This window comes from Ailuropoda melanoleuca, chromosome 2, assembly GCF_002007445.2.
Source record: "Ailuropoda melanoleuca isolate Jingjing chromosome 2, ASM200744v2, whole genome shotgun sequence".
Taxonomy (NCBI): domain Eukaryota; kingdom Metazoa; phylum Chordata; class Mammalia; order Carnivora; family Ursidae; genus Ailuropoda; species Ailuropoda melanoleuca.
Window position 1 is genome coordinate 196644145 of NC_048219.1, and position 26557 is coordinate 196670701.

The 26557-nt window shown below is 48.0% G+C and overlaps 1 protein-coding gene across 1 annotated transcript in view; it reads left to right on the forward strand.

The window, feature by feature from the left end:
* SCLY (selenocysteine lyase) overlaps window positions 1–26552 on the forward strand; it is a 27349-nt gene extending 797 nt beyond the window's left edge. The window contains exons 2-11 of the mRNA XM_034642694.1: window positions 2095–2120; window positions 8693–8820; window positions 8984–9111; window positions 9464–9628; window positions 10517–10623; window positions 19007–19043; window positions 21784–21867; window positions 22418–22520; window positions 23725–23800; window positions 25453–26552. Coding sequence (XP_034498585.1) covers window positions 2095–2120; window positions 8693–8820; window positions 8984–9111; window positions 9464–9628; window positions 10517–10623; window positions 19007–19043; window positions 21784–21867; window positions 22418–22520; window positions 23725–23800; window positions 25453–25606 — 1008 coding nt within the window. The 3' untranslated portion in view covers window positions 25607–26552. The remainder of the gene's footprint in view (window positions 1–2094; window positions 2121–8692; window positions 8821–8983; window positions 9112–9463; window positions 9629–10516; window positions 10624–19006; window positions 19044–21783; window positions 21868–22417; window positions 22521–23724; window positions 23801–25452) is intronic.
* Window positions 26553–26557: the final 5 nt, after the last annotated feature.

Consider the following 26557-nt stretch of genomic DNA (forward strand, 5'->3'; position numbering starts at 1 on the left):
GCCCCAAGGGAAAGTATTTTTATCATAAAGATAAAGGACTGTACCATAGCGTTCCACTTGACTAGGAAGGAAGCTTCCTATGGATTTTCCTGTTTGACTACAAGAGTTTTTCTCTTTCTGGTCTTACCTAGATGCACTACTTTCACTAAAAAAAAGAGATGAGGTCTGACTTTATTTCAGCTCTTTTTCCTTTTAATCTCTGGTACCTTTTTTTTTTTCTCTTTCTTACTTTTCTGTACTTACAGGGAAGGGCAACACATTATTCTTAGTTGCTGTTGCATTTGACCTCCTGTTAAATTACACAGATTTTGGGGCACCTGGGTGGCTCAGTCGGATAAGCGTCTGCCTTCGGCTCAAGTCATGATCCCAGGGTCCCGGGATTGAGCCCCACATCAGGCTCCCCACTCAGCGGGGAGTCTGCTTCTCCCCCTCCTGTTCAGTGGTTCTTCGTTTATTCACCAAGTTGTGCAGCCATCACCATAATCAGTTATAGAACATCTCGTCACCCCCCAAAACCCTGTACCCATCCACTGTAATTCTCCATTTGCCTCACCCCCAGACAACCACTAATCCATGTGCTGTCTCTAAAGATTGCCCTATTTCATAGGACCTTTGTATGAATGGAATCATAGAATATGTGGTCTTTTTGACTGATTTCTTTCAGTTAGCATGTTTTCAAGGTTCATTCATGATGTACCAATACCTAATTTCTTTTTGTGGATTTATAATATTCCGTTTTATGTGAATTCCAATTTATATAAATAATACATTATTTATCCATTCATCTGTTGAGGAACATTTGATGACCATTTGGCATTATGAATAATGCCGTTATGAACCTTTGTGTGCCAGTTCTTGTGTGGACGCATGTTTTCATTTCTCTTGGGCTTGTACACCTAGGAGAGGAATAGCTGGGTCACATAGTGACTCTGTGTTTAACCTTTGGAGGTGACCTTTGTATTCTGCAGTAGCTGCACCCTTTTGTGTTTCGGCCAGCAGGGCACGAGGGTTCCTATTTCTCTGTATCCTCAACGTCATTTGCGATTGTCTGTATCTTTTATCATAGCTGTGCAGGGGGCGCGCAGTGGTATCTCGTGGTTTTGACTTGCATTTCCCTGACGGCTGGTGATGTTGAGCACCCTTTCATGAGCTTAATAAAAAGAAGAGTATTCCTTTTTTTAAAAAAGTATTTTATTTATTTATTTGAGAGAGAGAGTGCGCGTGAGCAGGGGGAGGGGCAGAGGGAGAGGGAGAAGCAGGCTCCCCGCTGAGCAGGGAGCCCGACGCAGGGCTCCGTCCCAGGACCCCGGTATCATGACCTGACCCAAAGACAGACGCGTCACCGACTGAGCCACATAGGTGCGCCAAGTCGAGTAATCCTGGCTAGAGCAGCCTTTCTTTTGCTTTCCTTGGAGTCTCGTAGTGGATACATGAGCTCTGCCCTTCTCTTTCTGGCCCCTACCCTGTCCCTGGAGCCCGCCCAGGCCTGCCAGTCCTCTCTTGGGCATGTGGTGCTCTTTCTCAGTCATAGCCAGTGCTTTGGCCACCCACCTGCAGGGTATGTAGTGGGGGAGCGAGGTCGTCACACCCAGCCCTGCCTGCTTCAGCAGGCTGCCCTCTTCACCCTCCACGCTGTGCACTCTGCACTTGGATGACCACTAGATCCTTTCATGGTTTTTGCCCATTACTGTTCTGAGTGTTTATTTCCTATTCTTATTAATCTGATGCCATCATCTTTCTATAATCTGGGAATTCCTCGTCCACAGGTGATACCCCTAATTTAGAAAATATCTGTTCTCTCATTTTGGACCTTGAGGGGAGAGTGGATGCATTTGTCTTACACCATTTTGGGTGTGTTTTTTTTTTTTTTAAGATTTTATTTGTTTATTTGACAGAGAGAAAGACAGCCAGCGAGAGAGGGAACACAAGCAGGGGGAGTGGGAGAGGAAGAAGCCGCCTCATAGAGGAGGATCCTGATATGGGGCTGGATCCCATAACGCCGGGATCACGCCCTGAGCCGAAGGCAGACACTTAACGACTGAGCCACCCAGGCGCCCCTGTCTTATACCATTTTGAACCAAAATCTTGATTCAGTCACCTTTACTTATTAATCACCTGCGGTAAGGAGATTATAAGAGCTTGGAGAAGTGCCTAGAACCTAGTAAGTGATTAATGAACATTTGCTCTGTGTCGAGTGNGCCCCAAGGGAAAGTATTTTTATCATAAAGATAAAGGACTGTACCATAGCGTTCCACTTGACTAGGAAGGAAGCTTCCTATGGATTTTCCTGTTTGACTACAAGAGTTTTTCTCTTTCTGGTCTTACCTAGATGCACTACTTTCACTAAAAAAAAGAGATGAGGTCTGACTTTATTTCAGCTCTTTTTCCTTTTAATCTCTGGTACCTTTTTTTTTTTCTCTTTCTTACTTTTCTGTACTTACAGGGAAGGGCAACACATTATTCTTAGTTGCTGTTGCATTTGACCTCCTGTTAAATTACACAGATTTTGGGGCACCTGGGTGGCTCAGTCGGATAAGCGTCTGCCTTCGGCTCAAGTCATGATCCCAGGGTCCCGGGATTGAGCCCCACATCAGGCTCCCCACTCAGCGGGGAGTCTGCTTCTCCCCCTCCTGTTCAGTGGTTCTTCGTTTATTCACCAAGTTGTGCAGCCATCACCATAATCAGTTATAGAACATCTCGTCACCCCCCAAAACCCTGTACCCATCCACTGTAATTCTCCATTTGCCTCACCCCCAGACAACCACTAATCCATGTGCTGTCTCTAAAGATTGCCCTATTTCATAGGACCTTTGTATGAATGGAATCATAGAATATGTGGTCTTTTTGACTGATTTCTTTCAGTTAGCATGTTTTCAAGGTTCATTCATGATGTACCAATACCTAATTTCTTTTTGTGGATTTATAATATTCCGTTTTATGTGAATTCCAATTTATATAAATAATACATTATTTATCCATTCATCTGTTGAGGAACATTTGATGACCATTTGGCATTATGAATAATGCCGTTATGAACCTTTGTGTGCCAGTTCTTGTGTGGACGCATGTTTTCATTTCTCTTGGGCTTGTACACCTAGGAGAGGAATAGCTGGGTCACATAGTGACTCTGTGTTTAACCTTTGGAGGTGACCTTTGTATTCTGCAGTAGCTGCACCCTTTTGTGTTTCGGCCAGCAGGGCACGAGGGTTCCTATTTCTCTGTATCCTCAACGTCATTTGCGATTGTCTGTATCTTTTATCATAGCTGTGCAGGGGGCGCGCAGTGGTATCTCGTGGTTTTGACTTGCATTTCCCTGACGGCTGGTGATGTTGAGCACCCTTTCATGAGCTTAATAAAAAGAAGAGTATTCCTTTTTTTAAAAAAGTATTTTATTTATTTATTTGAGAGAGAGAGTGCGCGTGAGCAGGGGGAGGGGCAGAGGGAGAGGGAGAAGCAGGCTCCCCGCTGAGCAGGGAGCCCGACGCAGGGCTCCGTCCCAGGACCCCGGTATCATGACCTGACCCAAAGACAGACGCGTCACCGACTGAGCCACATAGGTGCGCCAAGTCGAGTAATCCTGGCTAGAGCAGCCTTTCTTTTGCTTTCCTTGGAGTCTCGTAGTGGATACATGAGCTCTGCCCTTCTCTTTCTGGCCCCTACCCTGTCCCTGGAGCCCGCCCAGGCCTGCCAGTCCTCTCTTGGGCATGTGGTGCTCTTTCTCAGTCATAGCCAGTGCTTTGGCCACCCACCTGCAGGGTATGTAGTGGGGGAGCGAGGTCGTCACACCCAGCCCTGCCTGCTTCAGCAGGCTGCCCTCTTCACGCTCCACGCTGTGCACTCTGCACTTGGATGACCACTAGATCCTTTCATGGTTTTTGCCCATTACTGTTCTGAGTGTTTATTTCCTATTCTTATTAATCTGATGCCATCATCTTTCTATAATCTGGGAATTCCTCGTCCACAGGTGATACCCCTAATTTAGAAAATATCTGTTCTCTCATTTTGGACCTTGAGGGGAGAGTGGATGCATTTGTCTTACACCATTTTGGGTGTGTTTTTTTTTTTTTTAAGATTTTATTTGTTTATTTGACAGAGAGAAAGACAGCCAGCGAGAGAGGGAACACAAGCAGGGGGAGTGGGAGAGGAAGAAGCCGCCTCATAGAGGAGGAGCCTGATGTGGGGCTCGATCCCATAACGCCGGGATCACGCCCTGAGCCGAAGGCAGACACTTAACGACTGAGCCACCCAGGCGCCCCTGTCTTATACCATTTTGAACCAAAATCTTGATTCAGTCACCTTTACTTATTAATCACCTGCGGTAAGGAGATTATAAGAGCTTGGAGAAGTGCCTAGAACCTAGTAAGTGATTAATGAACATTTGCTCTGTGTCGAGTGACTGAAGGTTAAGTACTTGGTACGTTAAGATGCTCTCATGAAGATGGTGGAGTAGGAGGATGCTAGGCTCACCTCGTCCTGTGGATATACCTAGATAACGTCCACATCAGTGTAAATAACCCCAGAAATGACCTGAAGACTGGCAGAACAAATTCTCCACAGCTAAACATAGAGAAGACGCCACGTCAAAGAGGGTGGGAAGGGCAGCGATGTGGTTGGAAGCCAGATGGACCTGTGGGACTGTACAGGGTGGGAGGGACACCATGGCCTCAGAGAAGGGAGAGGAGCAGACCCCATCCAGGAACCCCAGGTATGAAGCACCTGCACTGGGAAGGTGGATCCCCATAACATGGGCTTTGAAAACCAGAGGGGCCTGACTTCGTGAGTTCTTACAGTCAGTGGGGCTTAACACCTAGAACTTCAAAAATCAACAGGCTTGGCTCTGGAAGAGCTGGGAGACCAAGAGGAAACTGAGGCCCCACCCTGACAGAGACAGTACAACTAACAGCCCCATGGAGATACAGCATAGTGACAGCAGCTTGATAAACTCCTTGGGTGTATGGGAAAGAGATTTATTTACTAATCTCAGAGTGTGTGCTGGAGGGGCAGGGTGTCTTTTGGCAAACTTCTCCAAGAACAAAGGAGCTGGTGGGTGCCATTTCCCTCCTCCACCTCCCGGCCAGATACATGGACACCTGTGGGAACCAGTGTAGTGCAACACTCTCCACATGGCTTGCTAACAGTGTGCCCCACGAGTGGACCCACACCCTCCATCCTGGCCCGGGTAGTTTTCCCAGGCAGCTGCAGGTCTCTTCCTGCAGGGGACTGGTGTGGACCTTGCTGGCACTGCATGTCCCACCCCCACGTTTTCCTGCAGACCCACCCAACAACAACACAGTGACCAAACCCTGCCTACAACAGGCAAAGACAGCCATTGCAGACAACTGGACTGAAGGCAAATGCCACAATAGTAGGGTGCACATAGGAGACACCTCTGAAGCTGTAGGTTCTAGTGAATGGGGAACACCACACAGCAGGGCACTACAGGACCTCTCCTTCATAAGGCCACTACTTCTAAGAGCAGGAGATAGAGCTGACTTTCCTAACACGTGGAAAGAGACAGAATTAGACAAAATCAGAAGACAGAAGAGTATGTCCCAAATGAAAGAAAAGGACAAAATCACAGCAAGAGAGCTAAATGAAATGGGGATAAATAATACACCTGATAGAGAATTTAAAATAATGGTCATTTAGTATTCACTGGACTTGAGAAGAAAGTGGAGGACCTCAGTGAAACCCTCAACAAAGAGATAGAAAACATTAAGAAGAACCAAGAAGAGATGAAAAACTCAATAACTTAAATTAAAAATGCACTAGAGGAAATAAATAGCAGACTAGGGGAAGCAAAAGAATGGAACTAGCGACCTGGAGGACAGAGTAATGGAAAGCAATCAAACAACATAAGAGAGAAAAATGAGTAATAAAAAATGGAAATAGATTAAGGGAACTCAGCGACACCATCAAGAGTAATAACATTGGCATCATAGGGATCCCAGAAGAACAACAGAGAGAAAAGGGGGCAGAAAATGTATTTAAAGAAATAATAGCTGAAAACTTTCTGAATCTGGGAAAGGAAACAGAAATCCAGATCCAGGAGACACTGACAGCTCCCACCAAATCAACGCAAGGAGGTCTAAACCAAGATACATAGTAATTAAAAGGGCAAAAAGTTTGGATGCCTGAGTGGCTCAGCTGGTTGAGTGTCTGCCTTTGGGTCAGGTCATGGTCTCAGGGTCCTGGGATCAAGCCCTGCAAGTGGGCTCCCTGCTCAGTGGGGAGCCTGCTTCTGCCTCTGCCTCTGCCCCACCCCTGCCACTCGTCCTCTCTCTCTTGCTCCACATTCTGTCAAATAAATAAAATCGTTTTAAAAAATAAAATGGCAAAAAGTAGTGGTAAAAAGGGAATTGTAAAAGCAGCAAGAGAAAACAATTACCAGGGAAACCCCATCATGGTATGAGCTGATTTTTCAGCAGAAATATGCAGGCCAGAATGCAGTGGTGTGATACATAACAAAGTCCTGAAAGAAAAAAAACCTGCAGCCAAGAATACTCTATCCAGCAAGCCTATCATTCGGAATAAAAAGAGAGATAAACGAACAAAAGTTAAAAGAATTCACTACCATCAAACCGGTCCTACAAGAAATGTTAAAGGAGACTCTTTTTGTAGAAAGAAAAGACCATAAATAGGAATAAGAAAAGTAGGAAGCACAAAAGCAGTAAAATTAAGTATATCTATAAAAATCAGTCAAGGGATTCACAAAATGAAAGGGTGTAAAGTATGACACCACATACCTAAAATCTGTGGGGCAGAGGAGGAAGAATTTAGTGATTTTAGAACAGGTGCAACCATCAGCTCAATACAAACTGCTATTATGCATGTTATATTTAAACCTAATGGTAACCACAAATTAAAAACCGGTAATAGGTATGCAAAAAATAACGAGTACTGAAAGTCCTAGCCACAGCAACCAGACAAAAAGAAATAAAAGTCATCCAAATTGGTAAGGAAGAAGTAAAACTTCACTATTTGCAGTCAACATGATACTCTGTATAGAAAACACTAACAGCTCCACCAAAAAAACTGCTAAGACTGATAAACGAATTCAGTAAAGTCACAGAATACAAAATCAATATACAGAAACCCATAGCATTTGTATACACTAATAATGAAGCAGGAAGAGAAATTAAGAAAACAGTTTCATTTACAGTTGCACCAAAACCAGTAAGATACCTAGGAATAAACCTGACCAAAGAGGTGAAAGACCTGTACTCTGAAAACTATAAAGTTGATGAAAGAAATCGAAGATGACACAAATAGAAAGACATCCCATGCTCATGAATTGGGAAAACAAATACTGTTAAAGTGTCCGTACTACCCAAACCAATCTACAGATTTAATGCAATCTCTATCAAAATACCAACAGCATTTTTCACAGAACTAGAACAAATAATCCTAAAATTTGTATGGAACCACAAAAGACCCCAAATAACCAAAAGAATCTTGAAAAAGAAGAACAAAACTGGAGGTATCACAATCCCAGATTTCAAGATATACTACAAAGCTGAAGTAATCAAAACAGTGTGGCACAAAAATACACACATAGATCAATGGAACAGAACAGAAAACCCAGAAGTAAACCCACAAGTATATGGTCAATTAATCTTTGACAAAGCAAGAAAGAATATGCAATGGAGAAAAGGACAGTCTCTTCAACAAATGATGTTGGGAAAACCGGACAGCAACATGCAGAAGAATGACACCGGACCGCTTTCTTATACCATGTGCAAAAATAAACTCAAAATGGATTAAAGATCTAACTGTGAGACCCAAAACTACAAAAATTCTAGAAGAGAGAGCAGTCCATAATTTCTTTGACATCAGCGTAGCAACTTCTTTCAAGGTAGGTCTCCTTAGGCAAGAGAAACAAAAGCAAAAATAAGCTGTTGGGACTACATCAAAATAAAAAGCTTTTGCACAGTGAAGGAAACAATCAACAATACAAAAAGACAACCTACTGAATGGGAGAAAATATTTGCAAATGACATCTGATAAAGGGTTAATATCCAAAATATAAAAAGAACTACAACTCAATACCATAAAATCAAATAATCCAATTAAAAAGTGAACAGACATTTCTCCAAAGAAGACATACAGTTGGCCAACAGACACATGAAAAGATGCTCAACGTCACTCATCAGGGAAATTCAAATCAAAACTACAATGATATATCACCTCACACCTATCAGAATAGCTAAAATCAAAAACACAAGAAACAACAAGTGTTGGCAAGGATGTGGAGAAAAAGGAACCCTTGTGCATTGTTGGTGGGAAAGCAAACTAGTGCAGCCACTTTGGAAAACAGTATGGAGGGTCCTCAAAAAATTAAAAGTAGAATTACCGTATGATCCAGTAATCACACCACTGTATTTACCCAAAGAATACGAAACACTAATTTGAGAAGATATATGCACTCCTATGTTAATTGCAGCATTGTTTACAATAGTAAAGACATGGAAGCAACCCAAGTGCCCACTGATAGATGGAAGAAGATGTGAGATATGTATCACAGGTGGGTGGGGGGGATGGGGGAAATAGGTGATGGGCGTTAAGAGTACATTTACCATGATGAGCAGTGAGTAATGGATAGAAGTGTTGTATCACTATATTGTAGACCCAAAACTAATATAACACCATATGTTAATTATGCTGGAATTAAAATAAAATGTTTTTTAAATAGATGCCCTCATGAAGCAAGAGTGTATTACCTCCTTGTGGGCCCTTCAGCAGCAGAATGGAGAGTGTTCCACAGAACAGACTCAGCAACTGAAGCCGTGTTAAAGGAGCATTCACGTTGGCTATATCCATGTGCTGTGATGATGGGTGGCTTATATTCCTTATAGTTTTCTGAACTTCTATAATAAATTGCTTTTTTAATGTGGAAAATACTTTTGTTAAGCTGTATCTTAATGAACTTTCGAAAGAGGTTGTTTTATAAGATTAACCTTGGTACGTGTGTTTTTCCCCTCAGCGGTCACCTTTGTGCCAGTATCCAAGGTGAATGGGCAGGTGGAGGTTGAGGATATCCTGGCAGCTGTCCGCCCGGCCACGTGCCTGGTGACTATCATGCTGGCCAATAACGAGACTGGTGTCATCATGGTGAGTTATTTATCCTTTAAGAAAATCTAGTGAGGAATGAAGGGGACCCAGAATCTACTTGATATTCTCATGCATCCCACCTGGAGCCTCTTCCTTTTCTTATTCTTCATCATCTTCATTGTCTCTGTCGTCTTCATCTTCATCATCTTCCTTCTTCCTTCCTTTCTCCTTCTTCCTTCTTCTTCCCTTCATCTTCCCTCTTATTTCCACCCTCCTTCCTCCCCCTCCTCCCTCCTTCCTCCCCCTCCTCCCTCTTCCTTCTCCTGTCCTCATTAATGACTCCTTATTTCTTTCATTCAGTTTTCATGAAATCAAAGCAACATACTCAACTGTTTATTTTTCCCTACTTCAGCCCATCTCTGATATCAGTCAGCGAATTAAAGCCCTGAACCAGAAGCGGGCAGCTTCCAGGCTGCCGGTCATTCTGCTGCACACAGATGCAGCACAGGCCCTGGGGAAACGGCGCGTGGATGTGGAGGACCTGGGCGTGGACTTCCTGACCATCGTGGGGCACAAGGTACATCCACGGAGGCTTCCTTCCCTCCATGACCTTGAGGCTCACCTTAGAGCAGAGCCCACAGCACCACTGATCATCCATTTGTTGACCAGTGCACACGCAGGGCACAGTGGCGTGACTTGCAGTCCCCACCCTCACGAGCTGAAGAAGGAGAAAGTAGCAGTTACCCCAACCTGGGACAGGACAGGGGTGCCCAGGCAGGGCTGTGGGAGGGCATGGAGACAAGGCAGGTGGCTTTAGCCAGATATTGAATGTTCTCTGCAGTGGGCAGAGAGCACCTGTAGACCCCTCATCAGCCCACTAATAGGCCCCCACCCCAAGGACGGAAGATGTGAGATTCAAGATGCTTTCTCCAACTTGATTTAAAGTGCAGCTCCTGAATGCAAAGGTCAGTTTTTAGCAGCTCTCATCTTAAATAGTGAAGACCCTTCTGAGACTTTGCTCATCTTTCTGGCAGCTAACTAGAACCTGAAATATTTGTAGTCCTCTATGTTGAAGCATGGTGCTCAGCTAGTTTCCAAAGGAGTATGTGTGCTGACCTGACACTGTGGCACTTAATGATTTTTGGAGAATGTCAGTTTGAAAACATGGAGTCATACCCAGGAAAAGCCCTTGGCAATCTCTAGTTCCAGCCCCTCTCCTTTTACAAATTCTGTTCTGTGTTAGCAGTTAAGCTTTGCTGCTGCCAAGCTAAGAACGAGAGTCCAGGCTCTGCCCTGCACCCCCAAGGCTTTTGTGACTCTGACATGTCCAGAGCGGTGATGGGTGGCACAGCTGTGGGGCTCATACAGTAGAGTATTTCTCTGTGTGCCTCTAAGCACTCAGCATGCACACAGAGTAGGAACTCAGAATGTTCTTGTTGAATAAATGACTGACTTTTCCTTTCAGTTCTATGGTCCCAGGATTGGAGCACTTTATGTCCGAGGGCTCGGTGAACTTACCCCTCTGTACCCTATGCTGTTTGGAGGTGGACAAGAACGGAATTTCAGGCCAGGGTAAGATAGAAAGTTAACGAAGTCTCTGACCTGCTGGCCATCCTGTTGATCTGTAGGGCAGTAACTTTTCTTTGTCTTGGAAGAACTGTAATAGCATATTCTATGTCACTACTGAGTCAGAATTTGCTCCACTGATGGATTCTGTAGATTCACACATCTTTAGTCTCTATGGGGATGATTCAAAGCTGGAGCCCTCCCGACTGAGATGTGCTGCTGTTTTCATGATGGTGGGATGAGCAGAGTTGCACAGAAGCACCTGGCTTCCTTTCTGGTAGCTCCTGTGTCCCTGTGATATAAGCTGATACTGTAACCAGGGAATGAAGTGGTACTAGGGCCACATCTTTTATCAGAAATTCTAACAAGAAGGAGAAACAGGAACAACATGGTAGTGTGTTCCCTGGGTTTTCTTTCGCCTCCTTTATCCCTGACTTAGAGCTGAAGTAGCCTGTAACTCAGAAACACTAATGACGGCAGAAAAAAACGTCCATCCACAGCCAACTCTCTCTAGACAGTGAACCAGGAACAGGACAGCCTAGCAAGACAGAGAACTTTCAGACAATACCCACTTTACTCTGACCAATCACCACATGGTAAACTGCTGCCATCCCCACCCATGCCAGTGAAGGCAGAATAGGGAGCCCAGACTTCCACCTGCACAGCCTGTGACAAGATGTTCCCATACCCACACCAGGTGTGTCAGAGAGGTCCTAGTAGGGAGCCAGGACTTTCACCCCTGGCAGCCAGTTATGAGGTACCCTCACCGTGGTGTTAGTGGAGACCACAAGGGCTTCCACCCACAGCCTTCCTGACACGGTGTGTCCTCCCCTTGTGTGTTGACATAGGCTGAGAAGGGAACCTAGATTCCTACCTCCACCTGGCAGCAGTGAGCTGGCATACTCCTTCCCCTGCCACAGCAGTGTCAGAAGAAGCCAGCTAAAACAGAAGGGTTAAGTAACATCCAGACTCTCATAACATAATATGAAAATGTCCAGGTTTCAATTGAAAACCATGCATCATATCAAGAACAAAAAAGATCTTAAATTGAATTTAAAAAAAGAGAATAGATTCCAGTCCTGACACTGAGATGACAAAGATGTCAGAATCATCTGACAAAGATTTTAAGGCAGACACAAGAAAAATGCTTCAGCAAGCAATTATGAACACACTTGAAACAAATCAAAGTGTCAACAAGGACAAAGAAGATATAAAGAAGAACTAAGTGGAAATTTTAGAACTAAAAACTAGAGCAACCAAAGCCCAACCAAGCTCAGTGGATGAGTTCACGAGCAGAAAAGGGCAACAGAGGAAAGAACCCGTGAACTGAAAGAGAACAATAGAATTACCCAATCTAAACAAAAGGGAGAATCTAGATGGGAAAAAAATTGAACCACCCCTCAGGACCTTGTGGGACTACAGAAGAAGATCTAACAATCATTTCATTGACTTCCTAGGAAGCAAGGAAAAAGAGTAGGATGAAAAAGAACTTGAAAAAATAATGGGCGAAACCTTCCCAAATTTGGCAAGAGACATAAACCTACAGATTCAAGAAGCTGAACAAACCCCAAGCAAGATAAACCAAAAGAAAATCCATGCCAAGGCCCATAGTTAACTTCTGAAAATGAAAGGCAAAGAAAAAATCTTGGAAGCTGCCAGAGGGGAAAAAATGACACCTTTCCTATGGGGTTAAAATAATTCAAATGGTAGTGTATTTCTCATCAGAAACCATGGAGGCCAGAAAGAAGTGATGAAGTATTAGCAAGTGTTGAAAGCATTGTTAAGCAGAAATATCCTTCAGGAATAAAGGAAAATGAAGACATTCTCAAATAAAGGAAAACTAACAGAATTTGTCACCAAAAGACCTATGCTAAAAATGACTAAAAGAAGTTCTTTAAACAGAAAGGAAACAGTAAAAAAAAGGAACTTTGTTTTTTGAAAGGAACATCGGAAGAAAGAGAGCAGGGTAAGCAAAGTATGGGTAAATAAAACAAGCTTTTCTCTTCAGTTTCCTAAATTATGTTTGATGGCTTAAGCAAAAATTATAACACTGGTGTGGCTCCAAATATATGTGAAAGAAAAATTTAAGGTAATTATAAATGGAGGAGACTAAAAGTATGTAAAAAGAGATAAGGTTTCTGTTCACTTGAACTTCTGAAAAATGTTCTAGTAACCCACAGAGAGGTAGGAAGAAGAAAACAGAAAAGAAAAACAAACAGGAGAAAAAAGTTTTTTAATGGGATTAGACCTAAGCCCTAACATTAATTACATTAAATGCAAATGGCCTAAATATAGCAATTAAAAGACAGAGATTGGTAGAGTGAATTTTTTTTTTTAAATTGACCCAACTGGGGTGCTTACATGGCTCATTCAGTTAAGTGTCTGACCCTTGGTTTCAGCTCAAGTCGTGGTCTCATGGGTCGTGAGATTGAGCCCTGTGTCAGGCTCCATGCTCAGTGGGAGTCTGCTTAAGATTCTCTCCCTCTGCCCCCCCCTTCAGTTGTGCTCGTGTGTGCACGCTCTTGTTCTCTCTAAATAAATCTTAAAAAAAAAAAAAATTGACCCAACTGCAGTTGACCCTTGAACAACGTAGGGATTAGTGGTGCCGATCCCCTGCACAGTTGAAAATGTGCATGTAATTTTAACTCCATAAAACTTAACTGCTAGTAGTCCACTGTTGACTGGAAGCCTTACTGGTAACATAAGCAATCAGTTAACACATATTCTGTATGTTATATGTACTATACACTATATTCTCACAATAAAGCATGCTAGTAAAAAGAAAATGTTAAGACAATTATAAGGAGGAGAAAATACATTTATAGTGGTGTGAAAAAATCTGCATGAAAGTGGACCCATGTAGTTCAAACCTGTGTTGTTCAAGGGTCAACTGTATGTGGTACCTATAAGAAACTCATCTCAAGTATATTGATAGAAGGAGGTTGAAAATTAAGAATGGAAAAATAGGTATCATATAAACATTAATCAAAGGAAAGCAGGAATGGCTATATATTAGGTAAAGGAGACTGCAGAGCAGAGAAATTTACCAGAGACGCAAAGGGGACATTATATAATGATAAGAGTCAGTCCACCAAGAAGTCCTAGCAATCCTAAATGGTGATGGAGTACACAACAGAGCTGCAGAGTATGTGAGGCAAAACCATATTGAACTGAAAAGAGAAACAGAGAAATCCGCAATTACAGATGGAGACTTCAGTACCCTTCCCTCAACAATGGGCACAACAACTAGATAAAAATCAGCCAGGGTATGGAAGGACTCAGTAACAGCCAGCAACCAACAGGACCTAATTGAAGTGTTTAGAGCATTTCACCCAACAACAGCAAGATACGTATTCTTTACAAGTGCCACAGAATATACACTAAGGTAGACCATGTCCTGTGTCATTAAACAAACCTCAGTACATTTGAAGAACTGAAATCATACAGAGTGTTTTCTCATCACAGTGGAATCAAAGTGGAAATCAGTAACTAGAAGGTAAAAGGAAAAGCTCAAAACACTTAGAAACAAGCAGCACACTTCTACATAAACCGTGGGTCAAACAGGAAGGCTCAAAAGAATTAAATACATTAAAATGAATGAAAATGAAAATACACCTTATCAAAATTTGTGAGACAGCTAAAGCACAGCTGAGAGGGAAATTTATAGCACTGAATGTATATGTTAAAAAAGATGGCGACTCTTGGGGCACCTGGGTGGCTCAGTCAGTTAAGCATCTGACTCTTGATTTCAGCCCAGGTCATGATCTCAGGGTCATGAAATCAAGCCCCATGTTGGGCTCTAAGCTCAGTGGGGAGTCTGCTTGAGATTCTCTCTCTCCCTCTCCCTTTGCCCCTTCCCCACTCATGAGCGCTTCCTCAATAAATAACTAAATAAATCTTAATTTAAAAAAAAGATGGTGACTCTGACGTCAATAGGCTTTCACCTGAAGAACTTAGAAAAAGTAGAGCAAAATAACCCCAAAGCAAACATAAGGAAATACTAAAGATAAGAACAGAAATTAGTGAAATTGGAAACAAAAATAATTTTTAAAAGATTTTATTTATTTGTTTTTAGTGAGAGAGAGCAAGAGCAGGGGAGGGGCAGAGGGAGAGGGAGAGAGAAAATCTCCGCTTAGTGCAGAGCCCGTTGCAAGGCTTGATCCCAGGACCCTGAGATCATGACCTGGGGCAAAATCAAAAGTCAGACACTGAACCAAATGAGCCACCCAGGCTCCCTGAAAACGAAATTAATTTTTAATAAATAATTGAAACATGGGGCGCCTGGGTGGCAGAGCGGTTGAGCGTCTGCCTTCGGCTCAGGGCGTGATCCCGGCGTTATGGGATCGAGCCCCACGTCAGGCTCCTCTGCTATGAGCCTGCTTCTTCCTCTCCCACTCCCCCTGCTTGTGTTCCCTCTCTCGCTGGCTGTCTCTATCTCTGTCTTATAAATAAATAAAAAATCTTTAAAAAAAATAAAATAAAATAAATAAATAATTGAAACAAAGAAATAGCCTTCTAAAAATATTAATAAAACTGACAAATCTCTCACTATATTGTATACCTGAAACTAATATAACACTGTATGTTAAGTATACTGGAATTAAAAGAAAAACTTAATAAATAAAAAAAAAAACCTGACAAGCTTGTAGTAAGACTGACCAAAAAAGGAAAGAAGAAACAAATTGCCAATATCAAATTTGACAATTCAGTTGAAGTGGAATACTTCATCAAAAACCAAATGACCACAGCTCACCTCATAGGAGACTTGATCATTTAAATAGCTTTATAACCATTACGAGAAGGAAATTAATTTTGTAATTTTAAAACTCCCCAAAAAGAAATCTCCAGGCCCAGGTAGTTTCACAGGAAAATTCTACCAAACATTTAAAGAGTTAACACCATTTCTATGCAGTCTCTTCCAGAAAAATAGGAGGAGGGAACATTTCTCCAGTTCATTTTATGAATTTATACCAAAACCAGACAAAGATGGTACAAAAATAAAACTTTGGACCAGATATCTCTCATGAATTTAGATGCAGACGTCTTTAACAAAATATTAGCAAATGGAATTAAGCAATATATAAAAATAATATATACACCGCGGTGGAGTTTGTTCTAAGGAGGCACAGCTGTTTCAGTATTCCAGAGTCAATCAAAGTAATCTGCATATTAAAGAAGAAAAATTGGGGCGCCTGGGTGGCTCAGTCAGTTGAGCGTCCGACTCTTTGATCTCGGGATCCTGAGTTCAGGCCCCATGCTGGGCTCCACACTGGGCATGAAGCTTACTTAAAAAGAGGAAAAATAACATAATTTAATGCAGAAAAAGCATTTAATAAAATTCAACATTCATTAAAAACTCTCACAATATGACTACAGAGAACTTCTTCAGCTTGAAAAGAACATTTACAACAAAATCCAGAGCCAACATCACACTCAGCAGCGAAGGCCTGAATGCTTCACCCCTATGACCAGAACAGTTTGGGAATGTCCAGTCTCACTTCTTTTTCAGCAGTGCTGGAAGTTCTAGTCAGTTCAGAAGGCGAGAAAAGGAATACCGATTGGAAAGGAAGAGGTAAAACTGCCCCTATTCGTAGATCACATGATGGTGTCTGTAGAAAATCCCAGGGAACGGATAGGAAAACTCCTAGGGCTGATGAGTGAATTCAGCAAGATCACAGGTTACAAGATAAGCATACAAAAATTGATTGTATTTCTGTATATTGGTAATGAACGTAAGAACAACAAAATTAAAAACACAGTACTATTTATAATCACTCAGAAATACTCAGATATAGGACTTGTACACGCTGACAACTACTGACGTGGCTAAAAGAAAGCAAAGATCCAAATACGTGGGGAGACATACATGTTCATGGATCAAAAGACTCCATATAGTAAAGGGCAATTCTTTCCAAACTGATAAATCAGTTTAGCCCAGTTTCTATCAAAGCCCAGCAAGTAGACCAATGGAACAGAATAGGACAACCAGAAATATGCCCAAATGATTTTTGATGAAGATAAAAAAGTAATTTGGTGGAGGAAAGACTGTCTTTAGCAATTAGACATCCTTACCCAGAAGACAAACCTCTACCTAATTCTCACACCTTATAAAATATTAACTCAGGGAACTTCTAGGGGAAAAATAGGACAACATCTTCAGGCTCAGGCCTCAGCAAAGAGATCTTAGACTTGATACCAAAAGCATCCATAAAAGGGAAAAATGATAATTGAACTTCATCAAAATTTAAACCTTTCACCCAGCAAAAGAACTTAAGAGGATGAAAAGACAAGCTGTACACTTGGAGAATATACCCTCGAAGGACTAGTCTCTAGAATACATAAAGAAAACTCTCAAAATTCAACAGCCAAAACCCCCAAACAATTCTGTCAAACATGGGAGAAAGATACACACAGACATTTCACCAAATAAGCACATGAAAAGATACTGCCTATCTATAGCTATGATGGAAATGGAAATTAAAACCACAATGAGACATCGCACCTACCAGAACAGCTAAAACAAAAGCTAGAGATGGAAATGGGACAGCTTGGTGTTTTTCTAACTCCCTCCCTCCCTTCTTTCCTTCCTTTTTTTTTTTTTTTTAAAGATTTTATTTATTCATTTGACAGAGAGAGTGCCCCTGTACAAGCAGGGGGGGAGGGGCAGAGGAAAAGAGAGAAGCAGACTTCCTGTTGAGCAGGGAGCCTGATATAGGCTCGATCCCAGGACCCTGAGATCATGACCTGAGCCAAGGCAGACGCTTAACCGACTGAGCCACCCAGGCACCCCTTGGGACTTTCTTTTAAAACTAAATATGCATCCACCATACAACCTAGGAATTTCACTCCTGGATGTTTATCCCAGAGAAATGCAGACTTAGGTTCACACAGAAGCCTGTACGCAAGCGTGTCTAGCAGCTTTATTTGCAATGGCCGCAAACTGCAGGGAGCCCAGATGTCCTTTAATGCGAGGCCGGCTTCACGAGCCGTGGCACATCTGTGTGCGGACAGGACGGTATGATGGGATTGACTGTTGTTACAACAGCCTGGAAGCAGTGTCCGGAGAATTATGATGAATGAAACAAGCCAGTCCCCCCCATTTATAACTATGATTCCGATTATAGAACTTTCTTGAAATGACAGAACTAGAGACGGAGAACAGATTAGCAGTTGCCTGGGGCTAGGGAAGGGGTGGGGCGGAAGGGACGCGGGTGTGGTTGTAAAAGGCCAGCAGGAGGGACCTTCGTGGTGCTGGAAATGTTCTGTATGTTACCCATATCCTGGTTGTGATCTTGTACCATAGTGTTACTGGGAAGAAGCTGAGTAACAGTACACAGAATGTCTGTATTATTTCTTATCACCATATACGAATCTACATTACCTTTAAAACAAAGTTAAAACAAGAAGAAGAGGTAGATCATAGGCGTCCGGGAAGCCCTAACAGGGTAGCTCAGTATGGGGACTGGGGGTGGGAAGCAGGGTTTGCGTGAGTCCAGATGGGGGCAGAGGAGGCTGACCGAATGCTGGGGGCTGAGGGGGCGGGACAGGCTCCAGGTCCTACACAGGGTCCCGGCTCTTGCACCTGGGCAGCCCCTCCAGGCACTCGCAGGTAGTACACCTTGAGAGATGCTCCTGGTCCAGCCGTGCTGTCCCACAGATGAGGGGGAGAGGCCCCAAGAGGGGATGGCTTTAGGACCCCAGAGTGGTCGAGGAGTCCGCATGTAGGTCAAGCTCAGGCCCTTGCTCTTCCCAGCCCACCCCCAGGTGTCAGAGCCCGTCTCCGGGGACTGAAGTGACCAATGAATGTGTCAAAGGGAGATCAGCAGGATCGCATTACCTGTAATGCCCTGTGCTTCCTGTTCGCTTATCTTGTTATCTGCTGGTCGGCAAGCAGCAGCCAGCTCCCAAGGTTTAAGAAAACTTCAGCCAAAACAAAATTCAGAAAATTCAGGGTCCCCCTGCCCCTCTGCTGCACACACGGTCTCTAGTGACCAACGGCTCATCTCACGTGTCAGTCGAGAGGCTGCCGCTGAGCTGTCAGCTGAAGGGAACAGTGCGGAGCTGAGGTCTTTGGACCCCCACCTGGGGGGCCCCGGGCTCTGCAGCGGGAGTAGGGGTTTCTCCTGCGTAGGAAAAGGGTGCAGACAGAATTGTCCCTGTGGACACCCAGCGTATGTTGCCCAGGGCAGGCCGTGTGGACATGAGTGGACCAGGAAGCCTGGCACGGAGGGTTTGGGGGCAGCAGTGCCATGGGGGCAAGCACATGGCCCGTGTTCAGGAAAGACGTGGGTGTGATGTTTTCAGTTGAACCCATGACTTTCATAGACGGGAGTCCGTCCTGGGACGTTGGTTAATTACTTGGCATGATTGAATCCTTTGTCTCTCCCAGGACAGAGAACACGCCGATGATTGCCGGCCTCGGGAAGGTAAGCCTCGGTGAGCTCGGGCAGATGGAGCGGGTGCTTTGTCTCGCGCGTGGGAAGACCTGAGTCTTCCTCCAGCAGAGTCTCCTTTACTCCCCCGTGCCTGCCCCACGCACAGCCCTCCCGACACCGGACATGCATGTAGGGGGGAGGTTTCCACCCAGAGCAGGTCTGTGACACCAGCTGGGTGTCCTGCCATTGAACTCGATTCTGACACTGGCTACCTGGAGGCTGCGTCAGACCCCACAGGTCAGGGCGCAGGCCCACAGGACTGCCGCAGCCAGCACTCCTTCAGACACCAGGTGTAAGTCCCAGGGTCACCTATGTTTCTGACTGGCCAGCTGTCCATCGGAGGGCCCCGTGACCCCCTCCTGGGGTTCAGTTAGTTTGCCAGAACAACGCACAGAACTTTCAGAAATACTCGGCTCACTAGATGACTGGTTTACTGTGAAAGGGTATACTAGAGGAAACAGACAAACATCTGGACGGGGAGGGGGGGCATGGGGGAGGGGCGCCACCCTCCCAGCACCCGCGTGGTGTTCGGCAACCTGGAAGCGCTCCAGACCCATGCTATTGGGACTTTTGTGGGGATTTGATCTAACACTAAGTCCATTTTTAGCCCCTCTCTCCTCTCCGAGAGTGGGGGTGGGGGATGTAAATTCCAAGCTTCTACTTTCAGTGGCCAGCTCCGTCCAGGAGCCCACCCAGAGTCACCGCATTAGAACAAAAGACACTCCTATCTCCCCGGAAATTCCAAGGGATTTAGGAACTCAGTGTCAGGAACCAAAGTCCAAGTATTAGAACAAGAGCGGCTCCTGGTGTTCCTGTCACTTAGGAAATTACCGGGCTTTCGGGAGCTCAGTGCTGGAACCGGGGCAGAGACCTGTGTACTTTCTATCATCTTACAGTCCATTCCCCCAGTAGCTTTACCAGGTATCCGGGGCCTTGGGGAGATCATGTTCATGAGCCCGAAATATGCACTGAGGTCAGAAAAAGCCTCACACGTATCCCTCACCCCAGAGGTGTACTTTTTGAGATCTGTAGAGTGATTGATTGCATTTGTTTAGCCCTGACACGGAAAAGCTCTTTTCAAGCCTCTGCTAACTTAAGAAATACAGAGCCATCTTTACAGCGGAGACCCACAGTCAGGCCCATGGGTGGCTTGTTCCCTGGGGCCATCTCCACCCCCCAAGCCCTGGCTGTCCCACCTACAAGACACAGCTTCTCAAAGCGATTGCTTGTGATGGCAGCCCCCTGGCTCGCTGGCCCCTCAGCTCCAGCCTGCAGCTGCACCTCGCCTGGGGTTCTCTGACGCTCCCTGACCCCCCACTGCCCTCAGTGCATGCAGTCTGGCCTTTCACACACCCAGCTTCACGAGGCCCCACTTCCCCAGAGCTACGTCCCCGGCTAAGTCCAGGTGTCTTCCCAGCTTCCCACCGCCCCTTTCCCTGTGCGCCTCCTGTAGTCATCCCCCCTGCCTGTCCTCCTCTTCCTCTCAGAGTGTTTCAGCCTCCACAGCCCTGCAACCTCCTCCCCTCCCTCCCTTCCCAACACCCAGTCTCTCTCCTTCCTCTGCTCCCCCGGAACTTGCAGAGGAGGCCCGGCCCTGTGCTCCGCTGCTGGCACGCCTCGCTCCGGCTCGTTTCCCCTCTGCCCTGGCCAGGCCTTTGCCTCCTCACCTGCTGGTGGGCCTCCCAGCACCATCCCAGCCTCCTCTGCACAGCGGCTCCCTCGTGGCACTCATCCTGTCCTGCAGCTCCACCAGCAGCAGCCTGTGCTCAGGGCTTTGAACTTGGCCTCTCGGGCAGGTCCCGACCCAAGACCCAGGTCCCCACCTGCTTACTTGACATTCCCTCTGGCCCCACGTGTGTGTCTCTCCTCCCTGGTTCCCCTCTCTTCCCATGGTGCCTCCCGCCATCCGGGACCTCACTTCTGAAGTCTAGGTGGTTCCTTGGTCCCGCCAGGTCCTTGTTCCCTGCACTGGTGGCAGCCAGTCAGTCCTATCTGTCCTATCTCCACAGTGTATCAAGGTCTGCATCTTGTGTGTCTCTGTGGCCGCGGACTCTGGAGCAGGTCATCCCCATCTGTAGTCTAGATGCCTGCCCTGGTCCCTTCCATCCCCTGCCCACCATCCAGATCCAGAATGATTGTTACACATGCAAGTCAGGGCATCTCACCTCTTTCTCAAAACCTACGTGCATTTGGGCTGTTGCACTTGTGTCCTGACCCCACCTGTCATGGGGCACCGGGGCCCAGTCCCCCTCCGTCACCCCATCCCAGGAGCGTGCTTGCCCCTCCTCTGCTATGGCCATGAACACTCTAGCCCCGTGCGCTGTCACCTTCACACCTCGTGCCCCACGCGCCGGTCAGAGTGCTCTCCCCAGTTGGTATGATGCTGTTCCCTCTTCCCTTCGGTGCTTGGTCTCGGGAATGGTTGTGCCTCAAGAATTGGGAGTGCTCTTGGCTCTTTCTGGCAGTATCTCTGTTGCCTGGAGGTATCAGGAAGCGCCTGATAAATTCCTGTTGAACAAGTGAAGATAACTCTTATCAAGCTCTTATCATGGCCCCTGTCTCACTTCGCACTCAGTAAATGTTGTCTGTTCCTGAAACATCAGGAAAAGAGCAGCTGGAGGAAATGTCATTTCTCTATCAGGAAATGTCACCTCTGCTCTTGAAGACTGTTTAGTCTCCTTCTTTTATGACAATTGAATGTGCTTTCTTGCATTGCCGTCCCTGCCTCCAGGCCGCGGAGCTGGTGACCAGGAACTGTGAGGCTTACGAGGCCCACATGCGAGATGTTCGTGACTACCTGGAGGAGCGGCTGGCGGTGAGCCTGGGGTCCACGGAGGGTGGGGGGGTGGGGGCTGGAGTCCGTGGGGGCCTCAGCCTTCCTCCGAGGAGCTGAGGGTCGGGGTGGGAGCCGCCCCAGGCAACAGGCAGGACAAGGATGGGGGTTGTTTGGAACTCGGTCCAGGGAGTCAGGGCAGAGGCTAGAGGACGGAAGCCTGAGTCAGGAGACCCCCCAAGTTGGGCTCTAGACCAAGGGGCTGATCTTCATAAAGTCGTGGTAGGAATGCTTCGGAGCTAGTGTGTTTGGTGGTTGTTCGGAGGAGAGCCACACGTATTCAGAATTTTTTCTCCTGGTTAACTTTGCATTCCGGAAAGTCAGTCCCGTAACTATTATAGGTAGATGCTTATCGATGAACTAATTATTTTGTGTCGAGATTGAGATTTTGTTTTCCAGAAAAGGCTCGAGGTCAAACAGTTGGCGGGGGTGGGGGGGTTCGTTGACTTTTCAGGCTNGTGGGGGGGTCGGGGGGTGGGGGGGGCGGCTGTGTGCTTTGAAACTATCTTTGAATACTTCGTTGACTTTTCAGGCTGAATTTGATAAGCAGAGAATCCATCTGAACAGCCAGTTTCCAGGGACCGAACGACTCCCCAACACATGCAACTTTTCCATCCGGGGACCCCAGCTCCAAGGTGAGGAGCTCTCCTGGCCTCCATGTGGGGCGGGGGGCGCCAGACGGAGCAGAGCGGCCCCTAGGGACGAGGCTAGGGTGGGTGTGGCCACGTCCTGTTCTCCCCGCCTCTGCTCCTCGCCCTAGAGCAGGGGGCTCGGTCGTGCCTGCCTCAAGCTGAGAGGGAAGATGAGCTTGACCAAATTTCGGGCTAGCTCATCCATTTCCGTCAGCAGGTTTGACAAAATATTTTATGAGGATAAGGGAAAGGAGAGGCAGTCAACTTTAAAATTTGGCTCAGAGTCAGAATGAAGTGCGCACGCGTGGGACTCATTTTTCCTGCGATAACTGCCCTGCGTTTTCCCGGCTGGAAACCGTCAGGATTACCAGAATCCAGAAGATAAAATGTGGCTCACCCAGGGCCCTGGGGCGCATCCAGGGCATTGACCAAGAGGAGATTCTGTGCCCCAGCATGAGGGAGGCACGTCCGCAGAGCAATTTGGGGCTTCTCAGGAAGGAGGGGGTCCCCTCTGTCTCCCAGGGTGGCACAGGCCACACTGCGTGTCTGCACTACGTACAGGCCCTGGGCAGCCGTCACTGTGCCCGGGGACGGGACCCCACGCTGGGATGCAGTCTCGCTGTTGGCTGCTGCTCCGGCTCTCCTTGCTGCTCGGGGGAGAGCTCCTCGGTCCTCTTCCCCGTTTTTGTGGGGATACACGTGTTGTATTCAGTGAGGCCTGTGTCCACTTAAATGAGACAGACTCTGTTAATAAGTCAGTGGATCTGNGAGGCCTGTGTCCACTTAAATGAGACAGACTCTGTTAATAAGTCAGTGGATCTGCTCCTTTAATCTCTGTGCTTGCGCTTAATCAAGACAGCTCCCAAGTGTCCCCACCTTTAGAAAACACAGATGTCAGTGTAAATGTCATTAGTGGGACAACAAAGTATGAAGTAAGGCCGCTGATGAGAGTTCTGGGGGTATCCCTTGGCAGCTGACCGCAAATAATGTGTTCGAGGACAGTTTTAGGGGCAGAATCGTGTCCGGGAGGGACCGTCTTGTCTGGACCCTGCTACACTGTCACCTGGGATGAGAGGGGCCTGTGCCCTGGGACCCCCCACCAAGGTGGCACGAGGGAGCCTCCAAACTTGCAGCGGGAAGAGGAGGGCGGACAGGTGGGGCCCCGCCTGCGCTCTCTGCCTCACAGCCGCGTGCCATGTCTCTGCAGGCCGTGCGGTGCTGGCCCAGTGCAGGACGCTGCTGGCCAGCGTGGGGGCTGCGTGCCACTCGGACCACGTGGATCGGTAAGTGCCCCACGCGCTGGGCTGTGGTACCCAGGGCACGACCGGTGGGCAGCCAGAGCAAGCCACTGGACTGGGGGGTTCCGGAGCTTCGCAGCCAATAGGGACACAAACGGTGACCAGACGTCGCAGGGCTGAGAGGAGGAGGGGAAGCTGCAGCCTAAGGGAGGATTGGTGGGGTGGGGCAGGGCAGGCTGCAGGAGCTCCCTCTGTCCTTGGAAAGTGAGGGGCTTCGGAAGGGCTGTGACAGGCCAGGTTGGTTCCAGGGGAACCAGGAGAGCAGGCCCATCGAGTGGCCATGGCCAAGGCCGGAGGGGAGCATGTGGGGCCCAGGCATCCGAGATGATGGCCCAACCCTGGTGGAAGAAGAGCAGGGCTTCGGTTTCATGCTCGCCATGAGCTGGGGAGCCTGCGGAGGGGGGTGCAATGTCGGGTGGGGCAGCAGGGGTCCCAGAAAGAGCCAAGCCGTGGTCAGCAGCGGGCTGCCCGGGAGTCTGAGCACCTCGGGCCAGGGGGGCTCCTGAGGGCTGAGGGCTGGGTGGGGATGACGGGGTCTCCTCAGGGCACAGAGCTGTGCCAGGGAGGGCTGCCCGAGGGTGGGTGAGGCCAGGAGTCGGCGTGTGACAGCTGGGTGGCTGTCGGGGGCCGTGAGGCGGGGCCAGTCTGGACTGCAGAAAGAGGGCCACCACTCACAGAGTGCTCCCCACAGGCCTCCGGAAAGGATCTGAGTGGCCCATTCCCAAATGGGGAAGCTGAGGCAGGTGCAGTCTGTAGTCTCACCAGCCACAAGATGAGGGCGAGAGGAGGAGGAGCATGAGGAGGGGCTGGCGGCACAGCTGGGAGGGGGCGGGTGTCCAGTGAGGCTCCTGCGAGGGTGGGAGGGGAAGAGGATAGAGGCACATGCTCACAGCTCTTGTGGGAAATGGGGGTGCCCCTCTGGGGGTGTTCCCCTGGAATAGGCAGTGAGGCCACCCACCCAGGGGACCAAGAGCTGCGGGCCCTGTCCCCTCTCTACCTGCACTGCGGGGGTCTCTGGCATGGACCCTCAGGAACCACGGTGATGAAAGTCACCCCTCCCACCTAGCCCTGTGCACTGGGAGCAGGGAGCGTTCATGCTAACGGCTTTTAGGAGCTCTGTAATGTGACAGCGACCTTTGCTGTGCTGTTCCAGCCCCGGGGCCTGGGTATGTGGATGGCCCGCAGGCCCTTGAACTGCACACCTTCTGGGGGTGGGAGGGCTCCAGAGCTGCCCCCCCCAGTGGTTTCACAGCCCCCAAACACTGGTGGGGCACCGAGGTGCGCAGAGCCCGGCGCCAGGCGCGTCTCGCCCCCCATCACCTCCGAGACCTGTCCCACTCCTCGAGGGTCGGAAGCCCTGGAAGGGGGCTCTCGGCCTTGCCAGACACAGCACTCCCTGGGGCAGAGGGGCCGTGCCGGGCAAGGCCGCAGTACCTTCCGTGCAGCAGTCCGAGCACAAGACAGCGGACCCTGAGGACGGGGGCCTAGAGATGTTGGTAGAGAGGGGAGATGGGCTGCGCAGCCACAACCTGGGGTGCTGGTGGAGAGCAGGAGGGGCAGAGTCCCTGCCCTGTGCCCCGGGAGCACAGCCTTTCCCCTTTGACAGCTGATGCAGTCTCTCGCCGCCCCCTCCCCAGGCCGTCTCCGGTGCTGCTGAGCTGCGGCATTCCTTTCGACGTGGCCAGGAACGCGCTCCGGCTCAGCGTAGGCCGCAGCACCACCAGGGCCGAGGTGGACCTCGTCGTGCAGGACCTGAAGCAGGCTGTGGCCCGGCTGGAGGGCCAGGCCTAGCGCCCGGGGTGCCTCATAGGAAGCCCTTCCGAGGGCCGTGCCACGATGGCTCTCCTAATTTGTCCCAGAGTGTCCAATGCGGAGACTGGGCGGTGGGTGCGTGCGCACGTGCTCCGGGCCCCCTCCCCCATCCTCGGGTCAGTGGAGAGCTGGTCTGTCGGGCAGGCGGACCCCACAGGTGCTTCTAGGCCCGGTACACAAACACCTGTGTAGGACTGTCCCCACTGCCCGGTGGCACAGGCTGAAGTGGAAACATTCCGGCTGTGTCAGTGCTCCCCTCTGGGAAGTGGGGTGAGCCTGTTTTTATCCGGAAGATAAAATCCAAATATTTATAAACCATTGTCAGTTGCTACCATGACCATAGGAAACCTGATTTTTGCTGCAATCTTGGCCTCCCCTGCCTGTTGGCACCGAGGTCCATCTGCCCGTGTGTTCTCCGACCTTGCTCTCCGCCCTTCCCAAGCCCTTCCTCGGCAGAGGGGCCTCCGAGGTCAGGCCCCGCTCCCTGCTCTGTGTCACCCCACTTCCCCTCCCCACCTGACCTCCTCACGAGACCTGTCCCTCCCTCAGCCTGCCGGCCACCCAGAGCCACCAGGCCCCGGCTGCCTTGTCGTTTCCTCAGGGTTCCAGCTCAGATGTGGGGGTCACAGGGCGGCCGGACTCATGTGACACCGGGTCGCTCCTGCGGTGGGAAACCAGTTGGTCCCTGGCTCTGCCGGTATCAGGATGTTACTCACAGACGGATTCTTCTGTCTTTACCGATGCTCTGCGGCGGCGTCCCGCTCGGATGGCACGACAGACGGAGATACTAGTATCACATGGGAGTGATGTCCTAATTGAGCGACATTCTTAACACGTGGTTTTAAGGTGCAAAGAACTACATGATGGCATTGAGGAAACCACTGTCACAAATTAAGTGAACTAATAAAATATTCCAATGCTGGTTTCTCT